Below are 26316 nucleotides of genomic sequence, written 5' to 3'. Positions count from 1 at the left end.
TAAAATGATAACAAATAAAGAATGAAAGAACTAAGAGCAGAGGTGATTTGTACTGGCTTTGAAAAGACAAGACTTGAACATATATAAAGTGTAATATTAAAAACTAGAAACAAGGAACCTGAGCAATACCACAACTGTAGGGCATTTGTCTTATACACATCTGACCAAGGAAGGACTGCGGTTTGATACCCTGTGTCCCACTTTGTTCCCCATTCCACTCCAAACCAGGAGTGATTTCTGAGCACTTAGCCAGGAGTAACCCCTGAGTGTCACAGTGTGGCCCAAAAACAAATAAACAAACAATAAAAAACTAGAAACAAGACTAAAGGGAATGGGGAATAAAATAATTTCCAGAGAGTTATAACTTCTATTTTCAGTAAAAAAAAAAAAAAAAACATTGTAAGCGTACATTTTTAGAGTGATGAAATTAGTTTGGCACTAAAAATGTGTTTCCAGGAGAAGATTAGATCTTGGAACAAGTTAAAACTAATATACTCTTTTGGTTATTGTACTCATTAAGAATGACCACTTTATTTGGCTCAAATAATTATTATACAAATTTTATAAAACTTCCTTTTTCACATAGCTGGTCAAATTATGCACTTTTTTAAATTTAATATTGTAATTGTGCTGAGTACAAACTTTTTATCTTAATTGATTCACCTTCCAAGTCTATTACTTTTCTTAGCAAAATAAATAAATTATTATTCATAGTCTCCTCAAATATTTAATTGATATCCAACTATCAGCAGGCATTAAATAGGATTTTATAAAGCTAAGAAGACATAAAATTACATGCATTTAAAACTACAGGTTCTATCCTGTGGTAAGTAAAAATCTTTAAAAGGAAATTAATTATGTCAGTGCCACGATGCTAATTGTGCACTATACAGAAACATTGGATGGAAATATAGGATGTAAACACTCATGGAAAAATATATTCAACAAAGATGAGCACTTCCAGTATGATTATAACTGCCAAGATCAGACAAACAACCCAAGTGCTCTACAAGACATGAGTAAAAATGTGATTTAATACATACTGGAATACTATTCAATTATAAGAAAAGTTGATGATAAGAAAAAAAACAGCTAAAAATGAAGTTGACTATAAAAAATTTTTCCTTTTTCTTCACCCTGCTGCAATCCTACCTGCTATAGATGCCATTTATTAGAAAGAGTAAAGATGCTGAGCCTCACCAGCATAGTAAAGTCTCTTACCCAACCACTATTTATTCACTTACCCACTCTTGACAAAATTTTTTTATAAAGACACTCCAGCATACAACAAATTAATGAACACTTTCTTTTTAAGAAGAAGAAATGTTACAGTGCCAGGAATGGATTATATGGCCACCCACATGTCAGGCATGGGCTCTACCATAGGCCAATCATTAAAATCAATATAATCCAAAAGTGGATCAAATCAACCCTAATTTAAATACTTAAAAAATATAAACACTCAGATCATTAACATGAGTTCAAGAGCATGGGGATTTAGGAAGAATTTAGGCATCAGAAAAGTAGCATAGAAATCTGTCATATATTTTGTGGAGACTAGAGTCTTCCAAGAACTAAGAAAATCTCTTTCACCAAAACAATCCATTTTTCTTGAGGTCAAAGAGATAGTAGAGAGGCTTTGCACAGGGAAGACCCAGATTCAATCTCTGTTATTGCATGTGATCCCCTAGGAGAGATTCCTGAATACAGAGCCAGGAGTAAACTTTGAGAACCACTGGATGTGGGCTGAAAACCAAATAACTAAAATAATGACTTGACCTTTACTACAGAATGGATGCACCTAAAGGGTGTCATGCTAAGCAAAAATTTAAAAAGAAGGCAAATATCAGATGATCTCACTCAGACATAACATTAAAACACAAAACTAAACAAGGGACCAAACAACATCCAATGAAACCAAAACTTAACACTAGCTACACAATTGAGATTATCAATGCAAATAGCAATTATAAAGAAAGACTCCAATGGATCCAGGTGTAGGAATGTTGATTGGCTTTGATGGTGGTGAGCAGGATGAAAAGCCTAGCAGTGTATTATATACACTACTGTGAAAAATCTTACTCTTATAGAAGAAATTAACAAAATAATAAAGACTTTATTTTGACTTGGTCCCTTTGGTCACTATTAAATATGGGCATTAACAAGAAATTATCAAGGAAACCTAAAACTCAACACCTCCAGCATTCACTTCATGTACACCAGGAGGAAAGTAAGGCTCCCATTTATGAAGCAAATGATAGAAGAGAGCTCAAGTAAAATATCACAAATTGAATAGACACAAAAAGAATTCCCAGGAAATTCATAGCCTTCAGTATGCATTCTTGATTAAGGACCTTAGTAAAATTTAGCTAGTGGTGATAAGACAAATTGGCATTTATCTCACCTATTGTACTGATGGCTACATTCAATTATATCAACATAATCTTGCAAGTGATTTTCTCCTCAGTCTGGTCTGGCTCTTACCTATTTGGTTCATTTTTTTCTCTCTTTTATAGAGAACCTTTATTCTAAAAAGAAATGTGTAGCCTTCCACGAAATGATTTTATTGCATTCACACATTTGACTCCTCGTTTCTCTTTGTCCTTCTTTATTCCCAGACCCATTTTCCTTCTCATGTTATACTATACCCAAGACAGAATGGCTAATTCTTTGATTTCTAGACTTCACTTTAATGTATACCTGAAGCTACAAAGAGTATCTTGGAGGGGGAAAACTGAAAAATTCACCAGACAATTATTAAAGCTCACCTTTCGATGGTATCATAGTCATAACTAACAATTTGTGGTAGCCATCTAAAATATATGAAATGGTTGAAATTTTAGAGTAACCTTTATTTTGAAATATACAAAAAGAGGACTCCTATAATGATGAAAGGCATGTAAACAAGACATTTATTGAGAGTAATATAAATCCCAAAGAAAGCATCAAAGCCTGGGTTTGCAAGTCAGAAGGCAAAAGTCCTATGTCTCAGACTCTGAGAATCTACAAAACTTGCTATTGTTAAAGTATTAGCATAATACTTTGTGTTAATTAATATTTAATTAACAATATTATAATGTTAAAATAATTAATTATAATTAGTATAATACTGAAGTATTTCTTCAGTATTATAGCAGAAATTTTGTGGTCATGCATTACCAACAAGTAACAGATTGGCAGGTTACCATTCTGAGTAAAAAGATTATACTAATCTCAGGGAACAGCAGATGATTGTGTGTATAATCTGATTAATGGAATTCAGGAAAAGGTGGGAACTATATTCTATGATGTCTCAGCATTTGGAAATCATTTTCTCTAAAAATCTTACCAAAACGCAAAACATAACTAAAACGTAGGTTTTCTAGATCTTTTTCATACTTATCTGAACAAACAGCATCAAATTTAGAGAAGAATGTAGTAGAAAGCAGTAACTTTTAGGGAAAAGTTCACAGCTATTTAGATATTTTTTTTCAAGGTTATCATTTTTAAAACACATATTTACAATAAAGCTGGTGTAGGAATGGCTATAAACGAAGATATGCTGACAAAAATAGCATCATTATTCAAACTTTTTTCAAGAAAAGAGCACATCCAACAGGATTACTTGCTTACCAATATTTTTATTGAGTTTGGGGGGGAATGAGATCATTGTTTTAATCATAGAATATTATAGTCTTAGTTAACATACCCCATTAGATCAATGATCATTAGATCATTCTCACCTTTGAGATCTTCTTTAGAAAGGATGCAGGGGCGATAGTGGATAGGGCAGTTGCTTGGCATGCTGCTGACACAGGTTCGTGCCAAGAACCCCATATAGTCCCTTGAACACCATTGAGTATATAAAGAAAGTGAGATAAGAAAAGAAAGAATGAAAGAACTAAAGGAAGGAAGAAGGAAGGAAGGAAAGAAGGGGAAAAGGAAGAAAGGGAAAGGGAAGGAGAAAGAAAGGAAAGAAAGAAAGAAAGAAAGAAAGGAAGGAAGGAAGGAAGGAAGGAAGGAAGGAAGGAAGGAAGGAAGGAAGGAAGGAAGGAAGGAAGGAAGGAAGGAAGGAAAGAAAAGAAGAAAAGAAGGAGAAAGAAAGAAAGAGAGAGAGAAAGAAAGAAAGAAAGAAGAAAGAAAGAAAGAAAGAAAGAAAGAAAGAAGAAAGAAAGAAAGAAAGAAAGAAAGAAGGAAAGGAAGGAGGAAGGAAGGAAAGGAGGAAGGAAGGAAGGAAGGAAGGAAGAGAAGGAAGGAAGGAAGGAAGGAAGGAAGGAAGGAAAAGAAAAAAAGAGAGAGAGAAGAAGGAAAGAGAGAGAAAGAAAGAAAGAAAGAAAGAAAGAAAGAAAGAAACAAAGATAGAAAGAAAGAAAGAAAGAAAAAAGAAAGAAAGAAAGTAAGAAGAAAGAAAGAGAAGAAAGAAAGAAAGAAAGAAAGAAAGAAAAGAAATGAAAGAAAGAAAAAGAAAGAAAGAAAGAAAGAAAGAAAGAAAGAAAGAAAGAAAGAAAGAAAGAAAGAAAGAAAGAAAGAAAGAAAGAAAGAGGAAGGAAGGGACCCTGAACATTGACATAACGACCTGGCATCGGCCTCAGAAGAAAGGGCATTTTCCATTCACCCCTGAACCAGGGAAGCCATCCACGAAACATCCAGGTTTGTCTATAACAACACCTGGAAGCAATCCTCTACCACGGAAGACCCTATCACTGCTCAGACATCGACCTGCTCAAAAGAGACTTCCCTTAACACTGAGAAGACTTAACAACAACAACGACCTGCTTACAGGACAGGGCTCCCTGCACTGCCCTTTAATGGTGAGGTGAAACGAGAGGACGCTACACATCCTGACTTCAATGTAGGATATGCAGATTCCAGGATCTTTAATACAGAAACATGATACCAACAACAGAGACTGTGTGAAAAGTGTGTTGGCACTACAGACAATGTCTTGGATTGGACGATCTAGCTTGCCTGGAGCCTAGAGTTGGTCTTATGCCAGGAAACTTCAGGGGTAGGATCTCTTTGTATTTAGGTCAAGGTATTCCTTTCCATGCCCCTCATATTTTGGTGGGCCTATGTAAACAACAATTGCCACTCTAACACTGTTTTTACTGTGCTCCTTTGACTCTAACCCTTAAAAAAAAACCACTTAAAATTTGAAGTTAACTTAAGCTAATATGCATGTTCATGGAAATGTAAAAAAATACTATGCCTCTAATGTTTAAGGAGTTACATAAGTTTTATGGCTTTAGATTGCCTTGTGTGCTGTTAAGAAATATTATAATGTGTTACAATCTGGGGACTTGAGGGACAAAGTAATTGTACATGGATTCTGTTTTATTTATCTTAATGTTCTTTGGCTGAAAGTTCAAAGTTAAGATATCAGCAAGCGGACTTCTTCTGATAATTATGTTATGGGTGATTGTCCTTCCACTGTAACTTTACCTTATCCTCTTTCTTTGCATCTTTGTTCTCATAATTAAAAATAAAAAAAATTTTAAAAAAAGGAAGGAAGGAAGAACAAATGAAAGGAAGAAAGGAAAGAAGGAAGGAAGGAAGGAAAGTGGTTGGTGCTCATTGTGGGATTCATTGATAGATCCAGGAGTAAACTCCAAGCAAAACTGAGTAGATGGCAAAAACAACAATAACAATAAAAAAAAAAAAAACACGCACACACAAGTTGGGGGGAAGGGTTTGGGCCACATCCAGTGATGTTCAGGTGTTACTCCTAGCTATGCTCTCAGAAATCACTCCTGGCTTGGGGGACCATATGGGACATCAGGGATCGATCCCAGGTCCATCTTGAGTTAGCCACATGCAAGGCAAACATCCTACCACTGTGCTATCGCTCCGGCCCCAAAGATACACATGTTTTTTTTGTTTTTGTTTTTGGGCCACACCCGGCATTGCTCAGGGGTTACTACTGGCTGTCTGCTCAGAAATAGCTCCTGGCAGGCACAGGGGACCATATGGGACACCAGGATTCGAACCAACCACCTTTGGTCCTGGATCGGCTGCTTGCAAGGCAAACACCGCTGTGCTATCTCTCCGGGCCCAGATACACATTTTTTAATCAAAACAAATACACTGGATCTCTCTCTCCCTCTCCCCCACTCTCCTTTCTCTCTCCCTCTTTCTCTTTCTCACACACACACTGTTTAAAGACTGTAGGCTAAAGAGGCCAAAGAATTTTAATATGAATTCCTTTTCAGTACGAATATTCTTTCCTTATGTACTGATTTCAGAGTTTAAAGAACAATGAATTCATTCTTTGGCAACCAATTTATGGTGGAGCCATTTGCTACTTAGCACATAGACTCTATATACTACCTCTGTTCTCTAAGACACTTACAAATCTGTTATCACTCCCACGTGTTCACTGTCGATATTTTAAAAACCTCTATCTTGTTTCAACACACTTTGTTTCTGCAAAGTAAACATACTCTTTCTCTAATGCTTAAATTAAAATTCAGCAGGACTTTTATTCTTCAGAACAAAAATCTATTACACAAGTGCAGAATATTTTAATACGAACAAAAGATGTGGACCCACAGCTGTCCCCTACCCCCAAAATAGGCTTCACATTAGAGTGAAAATAGAGGATGCCCCCAAGACATCCTTCAGATAAATCAAAACTCGCTGCCACGTTGCTAGTCTGGTAAGAAATCTTGCTGAAGGAGAACAAATCTGACCTGATCCTAAAGCATAGGCCTTTTATCTGATCTTGTCTTTTCCTAAAAACCTCTAAGTGTGCTCAGTTTTGTCAGCAATCCCATCACACTACTCAGTCACTTGAAATGGTCAATGTGGTGATGTCACCCACACTCATACTTATGCAGTCCATTTTTCTAAGCCAAAGTAGGATTTTCTATTAACCAACATCAAATTCAAGTAATTATAAAGGTAGAGGAAAAATTATCTAGAAAGATGCTGCAGACAAACATCTGCATAACTTTTTAGGGCTTTCTTAGTTGATCATGTTTGACTCAATCTGAAGTCTCTAAGAGGGGAAGAATATCCTTAAAATAATCTTAAAGTAATCTTAAAATACTTTAACCTTTGTTGAAAAAAATGATAAATATAATTAAATATTATAGCTTTTCAAAGTTATATATAATCATTCTGGTTTTATATTCCCTTGATAAGAATAGTTTGAAGAATTAGCCTTATTTTTGACTTTCAGACATTTTTATAATTTCACAATATATGAATATTAACGTGACTCAGATCCAGAGATAGAATAGCAGGTAGAGCACTGCCTCGCACATAGCCAACTCTGATTCTATCCTTGACATTCTATCCCTATATAATCCTGAGCCTTGAGGAATGATCCCTGCATGCAGAGCCAGGTATATACAGATATCTTTACCAGGTAGCCTGCCAAATAACTAACCTGGCTTTAAAACTCGGGAAGTTATAATAAAAGCATTATTTTTCAATGTGTTTAAAGCCTTCGTATTAAATATATAATATATAAAATGATACATCTATCAATTACAGTTTGAAGCATAACTGATACTACAAAATCATTGCCATTATAAAATCATGAGAACAACTTAACACATAAACAGACATGTACAAGAGAGAAACAAGCATCCTTTTGTGGAAATCATCTGCCTTCTAGAAGTCCATTGTGTTCTGTTCTAGAAAGTACAGAATTTAGACCAGACTGTACTTTCAAAAGCACTTCCCCTTTGAGCGCTGCCAATGGATCAAAGTTCTCAGACTTGGTTTTGAAAGAATCTGCTGATATCATGAAGGCAATAAGGGAGGCTCCTCTCTCAGTGCTCATGACTACGGGTCTGTATGTGAAAATATGCTTCTGGTTGCTAAGAAACTGATTACCTCATGACTGTTTTTTTCCCACTTTACATGAAGCCATACCCTCTGTTCACTAGCAATATCATCATTCATCTTCAGAGTCACTGGTTGTCTTCTTACACAAACTGTTTTTAATTAAAGTGTCTTTCAGACTAGAACCTTACCAAGGAGTCAGAAAATCGTAATGCTTCTAGACTTCTACAGACTGAACAAGTCTCTAAATGTTTGTAAAATGTAACATTAAAAAATTATCATTTTATTTAGTTTTTCAAACACATGTTCATTGTATCAAAAAAGGGAGTTCATTATAAAAAATTTTACTATTGAGACAACATATATGAATGCACTTGCCTTGCATGTACCTAATTGAATTTCAATCCTTGACATTACATATGGTTCCCTGAACACCATCAGAAGTGATTCCTTAGTTCAGAACCAGGAATAAGCTCTGAGCTCTGCTGGATGTGGCCCAAAAGCCAAATAAATAAAAAACTTTAACTAGGGCCCAGAGAGATAGCACAGCGGTGTTTGCCTTGCAAGCAGCCGATCTAGGACCAAAGGTGGTTGGTTCGAATCCCAGTGTCCCATATGGTCCCCTGTGCCTGCCAGGAGCTATTTCTGAGCAGACAGCTAGGAGTAACCCCTGAGCAATGCCAGGTGTGGCCCAAAAACCAAAAACGAAACAAAAAACAAAAAAAACTTTAATAAAATTTCACTGTCCTATAACTTTCTTACTTTAGTCTATATCTAGTCTGATATGACTCACTTTAAAATCTGGTACCTATCATTATCTATTTTATTAATTTATTTATACATATATATACACAATATATCCAAGTTATTACATATTCTATGCTTTTTATATTCTATCAAATATATCTATATGTCTAGCTTGTAATTCAAACTTATAAACTTAGTAATTACTAATATTATTATGGGCATCTTTCTAAAGCAATGCACACAATTTTATCACATTTTGAATGTCTGAAAAGTCTTCCATAAAATAAATTTTATCTTATTTACTGGTTTGAGGGGAATTAGGAATCATATCTGGTAATGCTTTGAAACTACTAATTCTGTGCTCAAAGGCCACTTCAAGCAGAGTTCAAGGACCTGGGGTTTACAGAATCAGACTTGTGTATAAAAGTACCTTAACCCCAGACTATCTTTCTACCACATTAACTTTAAATAATTTATATAGTCATTATCCTGTTGAATAATTAGCATTTTTACCAATGTCTATTATAGTGATATTTAAAATATTGGTATATATTTATTTTCAAATAATAATATCTTTATTTAAGTATCATGGTTACAAATATGTTTGTAGTTGGATTTCAGTCATAAAGAGAACACCCCCCCTCACCAGTACAATCTTCCCACCACCAATGACCCACATCTCTTTCCTCCCCACCCCTGCTCTTTGCTTGTATTTGAGGCAGGCATTCTACTTGAGTTTCTTTATTATATTTTACTCCTATAGACTATATGCCTAATATATATATATATATATATATGCCTAATGTTATATATATATGCCTAATCTTTTTTTTTGTTTTGTGTTTTTGGGCCACACCCATTTGATGCTCAGGGGTTACTCCTGGCTAAGTGCTGAGAAATTGCCCCTGGCTTGGGGGACCATATGGGACGCTGGGGGATTGAACCGCCCTCCTTCCTTGGCTAGCGCTTGCGCCACCTCTCCCGCCCCTAATACTCATTCTTAATCTTCTCTGATGCTTTCCAATTATTCTCTACAAAGACCACAACCAAAATGTCAGATTATATGCCTCTTTCCTATCAACTTCAATAATACTAGGCAGTATTAATCTTTTTTGTTTGTTGTTTTTGATCCACACTCGGTGATGCTCAGTGATTACTCCTGGCTATGTGCTCAGAAATCACTCCTGGCTTGGGGGATCATATGGGTCCCAGGGGATCGAACCATGGTTAGTCCTAGGTTAGCACTTGTAAGGCAGACTTGTAAGTGCTTGCTCCACCACTCCGGCCTCAGTATCAACTTTTTAAAATATTGTCAGTCTAGTATGTAAAAAAAATTTTTTTGCTCTTTTTATTTGTAATTCTGTAGGACATATTTGAATATTCAGTTGTTGTTTTGTGGTTACAGGTACTAAAATTTATCTTCATCATTTGTTAAAATACAGTGGATTCTTTTTCTACATTACTTTACAAAATCTTAAAAAGGAAAAATCCTGTATACTACTTTTTTGCAAATGCAAACCAGATTGTAAACAAAATGTAAATTTACGTAAATCAATACTTCATGCTGTATTTTTATTATATGAATTTAACTACAGATGCTACTTGAGTTAAATAAGTGGGTTCAAACTTCTGGATATTTCAACTTAATTGAAATCTGGACAATTTAAACTTAACATGCAAAAGAGGCTTTGGCAACAGCCCAACTCAAGACATCACAGTCAAATTCACAAAACACTTACAATCAAAATAGCAAACAAAATCAATAATAGATTGTCACAAAAGGGTTATATGATAGAGACTGGAGCTACATTCAACTAGGCTTTAGGAAGGTTTATCTGAGATGGCAGTAGTTAATGTCTGAATGTTTACAAAGAACCAGAATGTGGAGACTGGGGTACTTGGAAGATGTGGTCAAGGAATAGAAAAGATCATGTGTGTAGAATATAGTTTTAATGAGTTCAGAAGATAAAAGTAAAGAACATTGTTTTCAGGTGTGGAGTTTGAGACCTATAATATAGGCCTATCGATTATAATGTAGGCCTATACATTATCTATAATATAGATAAAGACGATAACTCAAGATATGACTTCAGAGGTAAGGAAGAATCAGGGGTTGACAATATAAATGTGGCAAACACTAATATCAAGATACCATTTAATGCCCAGACTCATTAAGATCACTTTGAGAGGCACCAACAGCCACCACCATGTCTGCCCATCGGCCAATGCCATAGAATCATCTACCTCTAGAAAGATAAGCGCTCCAATAGGAAAATCCCATGGAAAAATCCATGGAGACACCTGTCTCAGAGTTGTTCACTATGGGCCTGAGAGGGGGTCAGGGAAAATTCCTTCAGCAGGGACACCTGCCTTAGTCTCAATAGCCACACATACACCTCAAAATTACTTTCAAGCCAATGTTCCAGTTTCATCATCTTTTCACTAATATCTGTACCTAATAACTACCCCAAACTCCAGATAAGCCATTTTGTGGTTGGTATCTCTGGGGACTCTTTAGAGTCAGGGAGGGCCAGCTACTCCTACATCCAAAACTTTGAATTTCCAGAAGTCTCAGTAGTGAAGCCCATGATCCACCACTACTGCCATATAAGCACATTGACCCCAGATACAAAGATCCTCTAAATAGCGGACCACTTGCTGACACAACATCTCCAAAATGTTAATACTGAGTTACCAGTAGAAATACAACAAATTAGATTGAAATTACCATAGAAGCCACATAAACAACAAACTAAAACAACATAATGCTCAACAAGAAGTATAGAGCTTAGTAAACATTCAATGACATCATGACCCATTGTGAGATATGACTATTTTCTTTTCACTGAGATTTTTTCTTTGGCTTTTTGGGCCACACCCAGCAGTGTTCAGGAGTTACTCTGCACTCAGAAATTGCTCCTGGTAGGCTTAGGAGACCATGGGATGCCAAGAATCTAATCCAAATTCGTCCCAGGTCAACTGCATGCAAGGCAAATGCCCTACTGCTTTGTTATCTCTCCAGCCCTTGAGGTTTTGATTTTGATACTTCCATTTGTCATTTATATGTGATAGGCAATAAGTAAAATATTAGTACCTGACAAGGGACAGATTTGGGGAAGGGTGGGAAACTGGGGATAATGATAGAGGGAGTATTATTTTGTTGGTGGGATTTGTATTGGAACTTTAGATGCCATAGATAACTATTAAGAGCAATTATATAAGTAAAAGTGTTTAAAATAAATGTATATTTTAAAAGATATAGTTTGAGGTCATCCAAAAACATGTAAAAAGTGTAGGATATATAGTGTACATATGTATATATATGAGGAGATATACTGTCATAGTTAAGCACTATAATGTTCTTTAGAAATATAGAAGTAGTAGGGCTGGAACAATATGGGAGAAGGGCACTTGCCATGTAAGCTGCCAATTTAGGTTCAATCCCCAGACCATAAATGGTTCATTAGGCCCCACTAGGAATGTGATTCCAAAGTATAGAGCCAAGAATAAGTCCTGAGAACCTCTGAGTGTGACTCTCAAAAGTATATACATAATATATAACATTATATATAATAAGTGTAATAGTGGTATTAAAGACTAAACAGTTAACTATAGCTATAGAACTCTATACTAAATTGTCTTATAAAGCAACCTTTTCTATTAAAATCCAAATAATTGCTTTAAAGTATATTGGGGTTCAAATATTCATGGGAGTGATGGTGGCATTTTTAGTGAATCAAGGTTACAGATATGTCTATATATGACTATAAAACATTCCGGCTTCATAAGTAAAGATAGAAACTATACATTACAAATTTTATGAAATGCTCATGTGATATTGGATAATAAAAAGAAATCTGCAAAAGGATTTCTTGTGTATGTGAGCAACTTAGTTTTACCACAAATTTAAGTATTTAGATTCCATGTTTTGAAGAAAGAATATCTCCCCTAAATTACGAACCCAAAGTGTTTCTCTTGCCTTACTCTAGTCTCAACTCGTTTGACTGCATTTAATTCATCCAAAGACAAATGTCTAATTTAATTACAAAATAATTAAAATAGTGAATGTGCATATAACAATTAAATTGTTGACATCTAAATTTAAAAGTCTCTAAACTTTGCAAATTCCATGACCTAATAAAATGAAAGTAAATAGACTTCAATTTTAATCACATAATTTATCTTACATCACATAATTGGCTCTTTGAAGATCACTTCAAAGTGAAAAAAAATTTAATGTTATATGATACTTAAATATACACTTAATTTGGGGCCGGAGAGATAGCATGGAGGTAAGGCGTTTGCCTCTCATGCAGGAGGTCATCGGTTCGAATCCCGGCGTCCCATATATGGTCCTCCCGTGCCTGCCAGGAGCAATTTCTGAGCCTGGAGCCAGGAATAACCCCTGAGCACTGCCGGGTGTGACCCAAAAACCACAAAAAAAAAAAAAAAAAATATACACTTAATTTCAGATTTTGTTACAGGTATGTGTTCTTTTTCTGGACTGAAAATAATAGAAACCATGGCTTTAAAATGAAATTGAAACAGTTACTCAAACTTTGTGTTTGAAACCTTAAAAAGGTGCCAAGGATTTTCCAAGTAAATAAACTAAAATATTAAGATAGTTGATGGGGGTTTGATGGTTTGAAGAGAATACTGATATATTAATTTCACGTTGAAACATGAATAAGCAGTTTTAACAGATAATCTATTTGCACTAAATGCAGTAGTTATAATAAAATACAGATATGAATATAAAGTGTATAAAATCTTTATTAAATCCCAAATAACAATAAATATAAGACTTTATGAGTAATCACTTATTCTAAAAGAAATGTGATGGTAAATAAATACAGCAAAAAAAGAAGCATAAAATAAAGTAAACTAAAGAGAAAGTCAATTTTCTTTGTAACAATCCAAGATAATAGTTTATTTTTAAACATCACACACATGCTTTAGGTTCTGAATGACTTACTCATATAATTAGTTGTTTATATGATTAGTTTTCAAAAACAGTTTATAATATAAAAAATATTATAAAGATTATAAAAATATAATAAAAATAAGATGTTAAGTCCAAAAAATGCTATAGTAAAAAGCAGCTATTTAATATAATTTTCAATCAACTCAATAAATTTCACGGTTTAGAAGTTGTATTTCAAATTCTTATCTCATACTGAAAGTGATCATAAAAAGCAATAGAAATAAAGTCAAAAACTGATATTTCCACTAATAACTACATGAAAACTTAAAAAGAGAATTAAGTATTGCACATGTCAGAACATTTTTAATACCAGATAGTAATTTTTTATCATTCCTTATTGACTAGGGAAATAAATTAAACTAAAGTAAATGCAGTCAAGATTCAAGAAATATCATCATAAGGAAGATAAAATATTTAAAGTAAGAGTATTTACAGACTTCACAAATCCTAGGCTCAGGAGAGGAAAAGCCTAGAACAGAAAGAGGAGGAACAAAATGAAAGCAAAGCTAAAATCATTGATCGAGTGGAGAGGTAATACAGTTGGGAGAACACTTGCCTTGCAAGCATCTGATCTGAGTTCAATCCCTGAATCCTCATATAGTATGCCAGAACAGCTAGTAGTGATCTCTGTTTACAAAGTCAAGAGTAAACTCTGAGCACAACAAGTTGTGCCCCTTCTAACTCCCCCAAATAAATAAAATCACTGAATAAACAGCACACTGAGACTGAAGACACTATAATCAACATTTTACTGGGGTTGAGAAGGACAAAACCTTACTGACCTGTATGAGGACCATATATGATATGCAAAGCCAGTAGAAACAGAAGAGAACTTGGTTTCCATTTCCAATGGCAGCTCCACATCCGGCCTGAGTAAAACATCCTGCAAGGGAATAAAACACCATCAAGACAACATCACTCAATAAAACATCCTGACCATCAGTCTAGGTGAAAGTCAGTAGCAAGAACAGCAAGAAAGAAAATGTTCTCAATCTTGCTTCCAAATAAAAACAGTACTTTAAAGATAAAAAACTAATCACAGTCCATAAGCAAATTATGCAAAGAGTATAAAAGATCAATCCAATCCATAAAATTCATAAATTTTATTTGCCACTTGGAAATCCATATTCTCTGATCAGGTAAATTCTTCCTGATCAAAGAATATTGGATAGGTTACTTCTACTGAGTGATTGGGGGAGTATTCTGATAATTCAAGAAAAAAAATATTGTGTTAAAAAATAAAACCATTTTATCTTCAACAACACAACTCATGTGCCTATCCGGATAGGAAGATTTTTCTACCAGCCTTTTCTATCATCTTCCTAAAATTTGAAATTGAAGGTAAGATTTTGATTTAAGTTCTGTTGCTCACATATGGAAATAGTTGATACAGAGGTATCATGTTTGGAGAAATTTAGATAATTATATACATTGGCCTCATCTTTAACATCAATAATGACTTGAACATGAATATTCATATTATCCTGACTTAAATATAATAAACCTCTCATTGACTCAGTCTCACCAGATGGGGCAAGTCAGTGATAAGGACAGCAATTATAAAAGACAAGAAACAAAAGGGACTAAAGGAACTGTTTTGTAAAATGTTTTGTTAAGTTTCTTTCTAAAAGAAACTGGAGCTGGAGAGTTAAGAGGCAGCAGAAAATCTGCAAATCTTAAAATCACCAAAGGTAGTCAGTTACCCTAGCCAAAGGGTGAAGAGGTCCCAGAGACTGAGATAGAAGGATATTGGCATTTTGACCATAGGAGTAGTCTGTTAACATTGTATCCCTAAAACATTTTCCCAAAATGATCATTGGTTTGTAGAAGTGGTAACTGAGAGTGAGTTTATTTCTTAAAAAGAGGAGTAACTCAATTTATGAGGCAGAACAAGAGGATTCATGTTCTATGGTTCTGTTGAAAAAAAAAAAAATGGATGGTGCCGGGGCAAGCAGTCTCATGAACATTGAGTGAAAATAAAAAATGATCAGACCTAAATACCCAAGCCAAAGTCAATGAGAATAGAATCAAGAGACCCAAACTACAACAAGGTATACACAAAAGGGACCTATTACACTAGAATGGAGGTAAGGTGTTTGCCTTGTATGCAGAAGGTCGGTGGTTCGAATCCAGGCATCCCATATGATCCCCTGAGCCTGCCAGGAGCGATTTCTGAGCATAGAGCCAGGAGTAACCCCTGAGTGCTTCTGGGTGTGACCCAAAACCAATAAATAAATAAATAAATAAATAAATAAATAAATAAATAAATAAATAAATAAATAAATAAAAGGGACCTGTTGTACTAGCAGTCTAGTGGGCAAAGGGTGGAAGTAGGGGATGCATGTTGGGAACAGGTTCAGAAGGAGGTCAACACTGGGATTGGGAATTGCCCTAATTCACTGTCACTATGTACCTTAAATATAACTGAAAGACTTGTAATTCACACTGGCCTTAATAAAACTTATTTTTAAAAGTTTTAAAATATTATAAAAGAGGGGTAACAAGGTACTTTAGAGTCATAGTTATAATTTTGTACCTAATATAGAGTATAAACTGTATAATGCAAAGAGAAAGTCAGAAAAATGAAGAAATGCATAAATGATCAAAAGTAGACATTAAATTAATTCCATACTTTCCAAAAGTCTATATTTTTTATCTCTTTTAGAAAGCATCTAAGTGGCAATGATAAGTTCCAGAGTCAGACAACTATAAAACTATTGAGAAATTGATTTAAAACTTCTTAACCTGGGGCCGGGTAGGTGGCGCTGGAGGTAAGGTGTCTGCCTTGCAAGCGCTAGCCAAGGAAGGACCGCGGTTCGATCCCCCGGCGTCCCATATGGTCCCCCCAAGCCAGGGGCGATTTCTGAGCGCTTAGCCAGGAGTAACCCCTGAGCGTCAAACGGGTGTGGCCCAAAAAACAAAAAACAAAACAAAAAAAAAAAAAAAACTTCTTAACCTGGGGCCGGAGAGATAGCGTGGAGGTAAGGCATTTGCCTTTCATGCAGAAAGGCAGTGGTTCGAATCCCAGCATCTCATATGGTCCCCTGTGCCTGCCAGGGGCAATTTCTGAGCATAGAGCCAAACAAACAAACAAAAAAAAACTTCTTAACCTAATAAAATGGAAATAGCAGGGAAAGGAAAGACAGTACCAGGTAGGAAGTTTGATTTCCAGCACTTTATTTGTTCCCTGAGTCCCACCAGGAGTGATTCCTGAGCACAGAGCCAGGATTAAGCACTAAGCTCCACCATGTATAGCCTCCAAATCAACCAATCAATCAACAAAAAGAACTTTAACATTAGTTTTAGGACTACACTAGTCAGCTGGCTATGTGGAAATATCTGGAATCATCTGGGAACAGAAATAAAATGGATTACTCATGTCTACCAAAAATATAGAAATTGTGATCAGTGTCTGATATCCATGTCACATTTTCACAGTCACCAAACTGGAAATCCTAGCATCAAATAGCTAGTAGTGAAAAAAATTCTAAAGGAAAAGGTTAAGATCTGAGAAGTATTTTTGTACAGAAGGCAAGTTTGTTTTTGTTTTTTGTTTGTTTGGTTGGTTTTGTTTTTTTGTTTGTTTGTTTTGGTTTGGTTTGGTTTGGTTTGGTTTGGCTTTTGGGCCACACCCGGTGGTGTTCAGGGGTTCTCCTGGCTGTCTGCTCAGAAATAGCTCCTGGCAGGCACGGGGACCATATGGGACATCGGGATTTGAACCAACCACCTTTAATCCTGGATAGGCTGCTTGCAAGGCAAACACCGCTGTGCTATCTCTCTGGGCCCCAGAAGGCAAGTTTTTAAATGCATCCAACTAAAATAATTTATATTAAATGTGTTGCTATTTATGGGATATACTATTGCAATAAAGTATAAGAATTATGATGATGATGTTAAAATAAATGAAAATATGGGCCAGCACTATCATATCCTAGTTCTTTTAGCATATGGTTTGAGTTTGCTCATTTAAACTTGGAGTCTATCTTTTCATGTATAAAATAGATTATTGTTCAGTAAAAAGGACTAGAGATAACACTACGTTGCTCTTTTTTTTTTTTTTTTTTTTTTTTTTTTTCAGTCTTTGGGCCACACCTGGCGTTGCTCAGGGTTACTCCTGGCTGTCTGCTCAGAAATAGCTCCTGGCAGGCACGGGACCATATGGGACACCGGGATTTGAACCAACCACCTTTGGTCCTGGATCGGTTGCTTGCAAAGCAAACACCGCTGTGCTATCTCTCCAGGGCCCCCTGCATTACCTTGCTCTTAAGAAGGACTTAAGGGGCCGGAGCAGTGGCACAAGCAGTAAGGCAGTCCATGGTTTGATTCCCCTAGAGTCTCATATGGTCCCCCAAGCCAGGAGCTATTTCTGAGCACATAGTCAGGAGTAACCTCTGAGCATCAATGAGTGTGCCCCTCAAAAATGAAGGACTTAAAAGGATACAGTGATAAACTATATATAAAACTGTCATATAGGAAGTTCACTCAACTGGAAGTATGAGCCCATTTCTCATTGATATTGGCTAAATGAGATGCTTCTCATTCATGAGGACTGAATGAACTTGCTTCTTAAATCAAAAGAACAATAGATACAGCTAAGTCAAGAGCCAGGAGACTAAAGAAGTCTAGCCTTTTAATTTCCCAGAGGAAGAAACGTAGGCCCAATGAAATAAGAGGGAACCTTTAACATTCTAATAGGATATATCTAGCCCCAGAAACACCCAGTTTCTTCTTCCTCAAGGGATTAATAATTCTCATATATTAGTCTGTCATGAGGACCTACTCAAGTTCACACACTTTCTAAAGAGTCCTTACGGAATCATATTCATTAACTTGGCAAATCGAGTACTGTTTATTTCCTACAATTTTGTGTTACTAGAAATGCTTCTTCCATTTAGGAATTCCAGTCAATCCTGAACACTGAGAAAAGCAGCTGGTGATATGTTTCCTATCAGACATAAATGGCCAATGTTGACCAAGGCCAAGGATAATTGGGAATTTTTGAGTACCAATTATGAAGACTCCATCATTTCACACAGAAAAGGACAAGCATTCGAAAACAAATACAAACCAGATGAGATGGCAACTTTCATCCATTTGAGTGTTTACTGAAGAGCAGAAACAAACAAATTAAGCCTAGCACAGAGGAAGCAAAGCTGTGTGTTTTCAGGTAATCGCTAAGCAGAGCCATGTCCCTGAAATTTAAACAACTTTCTCACAAGTATGAAAAATCCCGAGTTACTTGGGTTTTAAATAGGAATGAAAAAAATAGGATGGTTTTGTGTGACCCTAAAGTTCATTTAAAAAATATAACAATCTTGGGGGTTCAGGGGAGAGAAACAGGTCAGTTCACACCCATCGATACACAAGGGCTACTACAGCTCTGTGCTCCTGGGGAATATAACTGAATGTCAGACAACTTCTCTCTCTCTCTCTCTCTCTCTCTCTCTCTCTCTGTCTCTCTGTCTCTCTGTCTCTCTCTCTCTCTCTCTCTCTCTCTCTCCTCTCTCTGTCTCTCTCTCTGTCTCTCTCTCTGTCTCTGTCTCTCTCTCCTCTCTCTCTCCTTAAGAAAGATATTTTTAAGTAGAAGAATTTCACAGGCTAAACTGAAAAGATTCTAAAAATTCTGCAGTAAAACCTATCATTTGAGAAGTTTAAAAAAAAACTCTGATACAAAACAAAACTCTGTCCTGAAGACCTTCTAACCAGCAGTGGGAGAGCCAGCAGACTTCCCAAGTTACCCAACTGCAAACTCACCTGTTCTTTCTGTGATAAGCAAAGTTTTTTGCAAAAAATCTTTATTGCAAAGTTTTGCCCATTTGAAATCTGCATAGACTAAAAAACACAGTATGCTTTCATTCTACCCAGAAAGTTTGAGAACTTAACCCCTTTATTTATAGTTATATTATCCTTTATCCTTATAAATAAGGATTTATTTTTGAAGTGAGTACACTGCCTCTAGATATTTCAATCCAAATGCAGCATGAAAATTACCTAAAATACATACTATTATCCATTTCTTTAATCTTATTGTACAATTTAAAGAGAAATTAGTGGCCAAGTTAATAGGGTGTCAATTTTACTAACAAACACCAGCAATTGTGAAAATAAAATTCATTCCCACATTCAATTTATATTTCTATGCCAAATCTTTTTACAATATGGCATGAGGGACAACATAGAAAATACTGTTCTTTTCCATAGTGAAAATAATAGAAAATTAGTTTAATCAAGCCCACTTATAATTAGAATTCTTCTATTTAAATATCATGTTCCTAAGATTAAGCAATGAATAAAAAGAAAAGAAGCTGATGAATTAATCTAGTTAAGTTCTTTCTATTAAGTTGCATTCAGCCCTACTTTAAACATATAGAAACTTTGTTCTTTAAAACTAAACAAACCTGGGGCCGGAGAGATAGCATGGAGGTAAGGCATTTGCCTTTCATGCAGGAGGTCATCGGTTCAAATCCCGGCGCCCCATATGGTCCCCGTGCCTGCCAGGAGCAATTTCTGAGTCTGGAGCCAGGAATAACCCCTGAGCACTGCCGGGTGTGACAAAAAAAAAAAAAAAAAAAAAAACTAAACAAACCTTGAGCATAATTAGAGCTATGATGGGTATAATTGATGGGCATATGTAAAATCTGAAGTTTTGATGTTTATAATTACACTAAGATGGTTTAGGGGGGAAAATGTGTGATGGTGGTATGTGTATGTATCCAGAAAGTAGAATGCATGGAAGAATAAATAAAAAATAATAATAAACAAATGAAATAAATCATCACAAGTGATTCTGTATGTGAACATACAGCTGTTCATTACCACTGAAACTATTGATAGATTTTAAATTATTTCTAACTAAAATTAAACACATATGTGTTTACCACATATTGTATATGCTTATTTCACTATTGGGTATCCAAAAATACCCCAATTATATCATTATTGGCTAGTTCTTTTTGAATAGTGCCCAATTTGATCTAAGCTGTTTGATTTAAATGACTTTTACTTGAATTTGATATAATATTCATAAAATTTCTGTACATCTTATTACTGATGTGTGACTTTTATTTTTACTGATTTTATTTATATGAGCAAAAATAGTTTGATCATATTTTGCTATATTTTAATCCAATCATCTTTTTTTAAAATCTTAATCATTTTATTAAAAGGAAATACTGTGAATAATCCCCTCTCAAGTAATGCTTACAAAAACACATAGGATGATATTCAGAGAATTACACTCGAATTTGAAAGTTATTCATTGATTTTCTGTTTTTTATTATTCATTATAATTAAAATTCCCTTTAAATAGGGTCACCTAGTCACTCTATGCATCTCTAGTCACTCAAAACAGATAAAAGAACGGTATCAGACCATTTGAAATAAAGCAAAAAGATACATTTTCCTGTTGAAGCATGCCACACACATGGAACAAAGTTGTTTTTTATTTAGTCTAAAGTCTAGATAGCGTCTAGAAACTTTTAATCATTCATAATAAATATAAACTCTCTAAGAGACGGACAGTTGTAAAAGATGGTAAATCGAGTTTAAAAATGGTTATAAATTTACTTTTTAACATACCAACTGATTCTCATTCAAATCGTTATTTCCAGATATCAAAATGACATGTCCAGTTAAAATGACATGTCCAATAAAACTAAAAAGCTTCTAATATTTCCCATAAGCCAAAGACAATCGTCTCATTCACCATTCACACTGGAAAAGCACAATGTCATGTAATTTATATAAGCCATAAATGGAGCAGTAGCTTCATGCTCAAGACCAATTAATGCAAGACTTGCTAAATCTACACACAGATTTTAAGGTACGAAATATATGCAGCCACTACTACTACAACTTAGAAACTCTGTAATATTGAAATTTGAATATATAAAGATATTCTCTTTCTATAGAAGACAATACTTATTTATCTTATGTACTTAAACCTACTAAAATAGGAAAATATTAAAAGATAATATTATTTATGTCCTGGGGCCGGGTAGGTGGCGCTGGAGGTAAGGTGTCTGCCTTGCAAGCGCTAGCCAAGGAAGGACCACGGTTCGATCCCCCGGCGTCCCATATGGTCCCCCCAAGCCAGGGGCGATTTCTGAGCACATAGCCAGGAGTAACCCCTGAGCGTCAAACGGGTGTGGCCCAAAAACCAAAAAAAAAAAAAAATATATTATTTATGTCCTTTATTTTAACATTGCTCAACAAGATACTAAGAAAATTTATGATGGAAGCAGTTGGTATTATTTTCTTGGTATGTATGTACATATATATTATAGTATACTAATATCTAAAAAGACTTAGATCATCTTAAGCCATTTAATACGGATTAACAGAGAAAGAAAAAGTTGTCATCTGGCAAGAAATAGAAAACTTTACGTCAAAATAGCTAAAATTAAGAAACTCAGCATAAGTTACTAAACTATATTTTTATGAGTTCAGTTTTTACTCTATGTGACAAAATTTTAAAATCATGAGTGAATTTAAATACATTACATCACAATTTCATAACTGGAAACCTTTTCTGTTTTTTATTGATCAGCTCGATATATTTTAAAAATGGTTAATCATATTTTCTTTTAGTGTATCATGTTTTCTTTCCCACAGATGCAAATAACCGATAGAGCCAAAGGGAAGTTCTATAAATACCTGTTGTTAAAAACCCACCACATTTTCAGAAAAAAAATAAGATTGAAAACACATTGAAAAATGATTCCAAATATGTCCTCTTAAATGTGACTGTTGGCTCTATCCCAAAATAAAATCCTTCAGGTTATACCTTGCTGGTTCCACTGGCAGAAACAAAATATTAAAACTCAAAGGTGTTGAAAACCTTTCCATGCATTTTGGATAAAAGGACGTAAAAATAAGTGCCTCCTTTCTATCTAAACTTCTATGTGCCCAGTAACACAAGTTCATGGCTAGGCCTGGGGCACAACTTTTCCTGTTTTAAAAATGTGTGCAGATAACTAAATGTTGGGGGTTGGGGGAAGGGGACTGGATTTGTTTCAGGAAGGTCTGCCTTCCCCCCTTCCCCAAACCACCTGCCGCATATAAAACTAAAAGAGTGCATTTAAGTAGAAATGACTAGAGGTCCAGTCATTAGAAATCTTGAGATTTCTAGAAACTCTTGTATATTAGTGGAAGGCAGTAAAAGGTTGGCCCAGAGTGTGTCTGTCCAAGACTAAATAAAACGCCTGGGGGGAAATTACATATTACAAGAACAGTAACTTTAGAACTGGCCACAAAATTAAGTCTGGAGTTTGGAAGGACAAACTTTTCCTTTTTCCAATTTGGAAGGCCAGGTCAGTCCCCCTTCCGTGGCATTCTCGCGGGGTCGCTCAGAGGCACCCACATTTAGAGGATAATTTCCTGCAAGCATAACCCAAACCAAACCGGGTTTCCCCAACTAGCTGGTTCCCAGCACAGTACCTGCCTGCACCCTGCAGGCTGCCTCCACCTCCCCCCACCCCCAAAACTCACAGCAACTTTACAGGAGTCACAGATCTCACTAGGGAGAGAGAGAAAAAAAATGCCGCATTCCCTAAATCAGACTTCTTAACCAAATACCCCAAGATCCAAGAACAACTCCTAGAGCTGAAGGGGACCATGTGAAAGTCAGCATTTCCCAGCCCATCGGTACCTTCCAAGGTCCAGGTACAGCAGCTCCTCTGGGCAGGGCCCGGCCCCGGGACGGAGCAGCCCTGCCTGCGAGCCCTGCTTTAATTCTAAGCAATTCCAGCACCCCCCACCCCCAGAAGCCCTGCCCTTTGGATTCCTCCTAACACCGCCCCGAAGTGAGGTTCACCTCTCTGTGGTGAGAGAGAGAGAGAGAGAGAGAGAGAGAGAGAGAGAGAGAGAGAGAGAGAGACAGAGAGACAGAGAGACAGAGAGACAGAGAGACAGAGACAGAGAGACAGAGACAGAGACAGAGAGAGAGAGAGAGAGAGACAGAGAGAGAGACAGAGAGAGAGACAGACAGAGAGAGAGACAGACAGAGAGAGAGACAGAGAAAGAGACAGAGAGAGAGACAGAGAGAGAGAGACAGACAGACAGACAGAGACAGACAGACAGAGAGAGAGCCAGAGAGACAGACAGACAGACAGAGACAGACAGAGAGACAGAGAGAGAGAGACAGAAAAAGAGAGAGACAGACAGACAGACAGACAGAGAGACAGAGAGAGAGACAGAGAGACAGAGAGAGAAGAGAGAGATAGAGAGAGGGGAGGAAAGACAGAGAGGGAAGAGTCAGAGAAAGAGGGGAGAGAAACAGAGAAGAGAGAGATGGAGACAGTGGAGACAAAAGAGAGTTTGAGAGACAAAGAGATGGGGGAGAGAAATAGGGAAATGGGGGCACAGAAAGTCAGAAAGATAGAGAGAGGAGAGAGGTAGAAAGAGACAGAAAAACAGAGAGGGGGGAAGAGAGTCAAGTCAGAGGGGGGACAGAGAGGAGAGACAGAGAAAGAGACAAAGAGATGGGGGAGAGAAATAGGAGAGAGAGGCACAGACACAGAAAGACAGAAAGATAGAGTTAGAGAAAGAGGGGCGAGAGAGAGAGACAGAGAAAGGGGGGACAGAGAAAAGAGATAGACAGACAGAGACAAAGAGAGAGAGAAATAGTGAGAGAGAGACAGAGAGAGATCCTTGCGTTGCCAGCCCCCTTCCGTCACGGGGGCCGGGGCCCCCCCAAAAGTGCGGAGGGAGCCGCGGGGCTGCAAGTGGTTCGCACTTACATGCTGGCATCGCCGCGCCCGCAGCCCGGGGTCCGCACCCTCTGCCGCCCCGTCTTCGCGCGCTCCGGAGACGCCCCGGGAGCCCGCGGCCAGGTCCGGGCGCCTCGGGGTTCCTCGGGGGTCCCGGGCGCGCCGGGCGGACGGTGCCAGCCGCGGGGTCGGAGTGAGTCCTCCTGGCGAGGAGTTGGGGCGAAGTGAGGGCGCCTCTCCCTCGGGGGGCTTTTCCAGACTCAGGCAGCACGCGGTTCCCCCTTTGTGGCTCGGGCCCTCCCCGCTCGGCTGGGGCCGTTCTCGGGGTGCGCTCCCGCCCCCACTTGGCCCGGGTCCGGGGCTCAGGTGCGGCGGGGCCGAGCTCTTGTCCCAGCCGGGGTTGGGAGGCTGGTGGGTGGGGACGCCCAGGCTCCCCCAGACCCTGCGGGGGAGGATGAAAGCAAGCCGGAGGTCACCCCAGAGTTGGGAGACCTCAGCCCGCAAGCCGGGCGCTTGCAAAAGGAGAAGTTGGAGCGGAGGACGTCGTGCGAGCACCCCCTCCTTGCCCCTTCCCTGCCTGCCTGCTGCGGGGATTCCTCTTTCTCTGCCCGCCCTTGGGAGGCCTCTGGCTTGTTTGGATTTTTTTTTTCTTTTTTCTCTTTTCTCTGCCTGGCTTATCTCCTTTCTCTGGAAAAATCTTTCTCCTTTCCTCCTCTCTCCTGCCCCGACTCTCTCCTGTCTTTCCTCTAGTCTTTCCTCCTAGTCCCCTTTCTCCCCCTATCTGCCCCAGCACTCATTCACTCTCCACCCTCTTGCTTTTCCCTTCTAATAGTCAAGGGAACACCTCGTCTATGCTTTGAGTACTTTTTTTTTAGCCATCTGTGCAGTTAAAGGGGAAAGTCCCCCTAAGCACACTCCCCTCCAACCCAAGATAAAGAGCACTTTAAGAAGAGTCAGTCAGGACACTAGTATTGTGTTTGCGCCCAGCCAGAAACACAGCCACTTCTTCCACCCACTGCTGAATCTACACTGGGTCTCACAAGTTAAGAAACATTCTCAGGGTAGAAACTTAAATAAACCTGAAAGCCTTGCTTGAATGTATTTCTCTTTACCTCTTGGAAAGAAGGCTGGGGTGTTTGTTCGAGTGGGAGGACTAAGGTATGAGATGCAAACAGCAACCTGAAGAACCGCAGAGATTTGATGATAGATACAGCATAACTTGGCCAGCCAGCGCAGGCAAAGAGCCTTCCAGGATTTCGCTTGAGAAGGAACCCCTCATCTGAGATACACACACACACACACACACACACACACACACACACACACACACACACACACACACACACACATGTATATATGTGTGTGTGTGTGTGTGTATGTGTGGCTATTGATACGGGTCTGGGAAGATGTTCATATTTTACTTGTTAGGATTAATCAGCCAAATGCAAATCCTGTTACTCATTGGAAAAAAGTTTCCTTCCTGTTCTCCAGCGCTCCTATAAAGTTGCTTCTGGCAAAGGAATTCAGACACAACTCCTTGGAGATGAGAAGAGAGCAAAAGAACTCACCCTTGGAAAGAAGTTCCTTCCCTTTGTGCACTGCCAGAGTCAGTCCCCAAAGCTCTTGAGGCAAATCCTCAAATGCTAAGTTCTAAGCACATCTAGAGCCAGATCAGACCAGCGTGGACTGCGGAGCATGTATACATATGGACACAGACCACACACAGAAGTGCCAGGAAACAAGTAGGTAGCATTGATTGGTTAGTGATTGAGAATTGCTAGGGTGGAAAAAGAGGTAGAGAAGGATCTAACCTCAGAGCTTGCTCGGCCAGCAAGGAAGCTGAAACACTGCCAGTATATCCAAAGGCCTGAAAGTCCAGGGTGTGTTCTTGTGACTTATCAGTATTTATTTTGATGAGTAAACAGTATGATTAATAGAGACATTGAATTTTAACACTTAAGTGAAACTGAATTTCTTCTGGCAAACTTCTGTGACAGAAATTAATTATAATGAGACAGGGTTAACCAAGAACAAGGACCTAGGTTTAAAGATTCAAATAATCAAGGTTTAGAATTCAGGTCCTGCAATTCAATTCCGTTAGTATTA

General features: G+C 37.5%; 1 protein-coding gene across 1 annotated transcript in view; it reads right to left on the bottom strand.

Moving 5' to 3' along the window:
- Positions 1-24405, bottom strand: part of ADGRG6 (adhesion G protein-coupled receptor G6) — a 176877-nt gene extending 152472 nt beyond the window's left edge. The window contains exons 1-2 of the mRNA XM_049789320.1: positions 24241-24405; positions 14284-14384 (exon numbers count right to left, since the gene is read on the bottom strand). Of these exons, the coding sequence (XP_049645277.1) occupies positions 14284-14384; positions 24241-24242 (103 nt within the window). The 5' untranslated portion in view covers positions 24243-24405. The remainder of the gene's footprint in view (positions 1-14283; positions 14385-24240) is intronic.
- Between the last annotated feature and the right edge of the window lie 1911 nt (positions 24406-26316).

This window comes from Suncus etruscus, chromosome 15 (assembly GCF_024139225.1).
Source record: "Suncus etruscus isolate mSunEtr1 chromosome 15, mSunEtr1.pri.cur, whole genome shotgun sequence".
NCBI classification, from domain to species: Eukaryota; Metazoa; Chordata; class Mammalia; order Eulipotyphla; family Soricidae; genus Suncus; species Suncus etruscus.
Note: the sequence above shows the minus strand (reverse complement) of the source record. Positions and strands in the feature narration are given on the sequence as shown.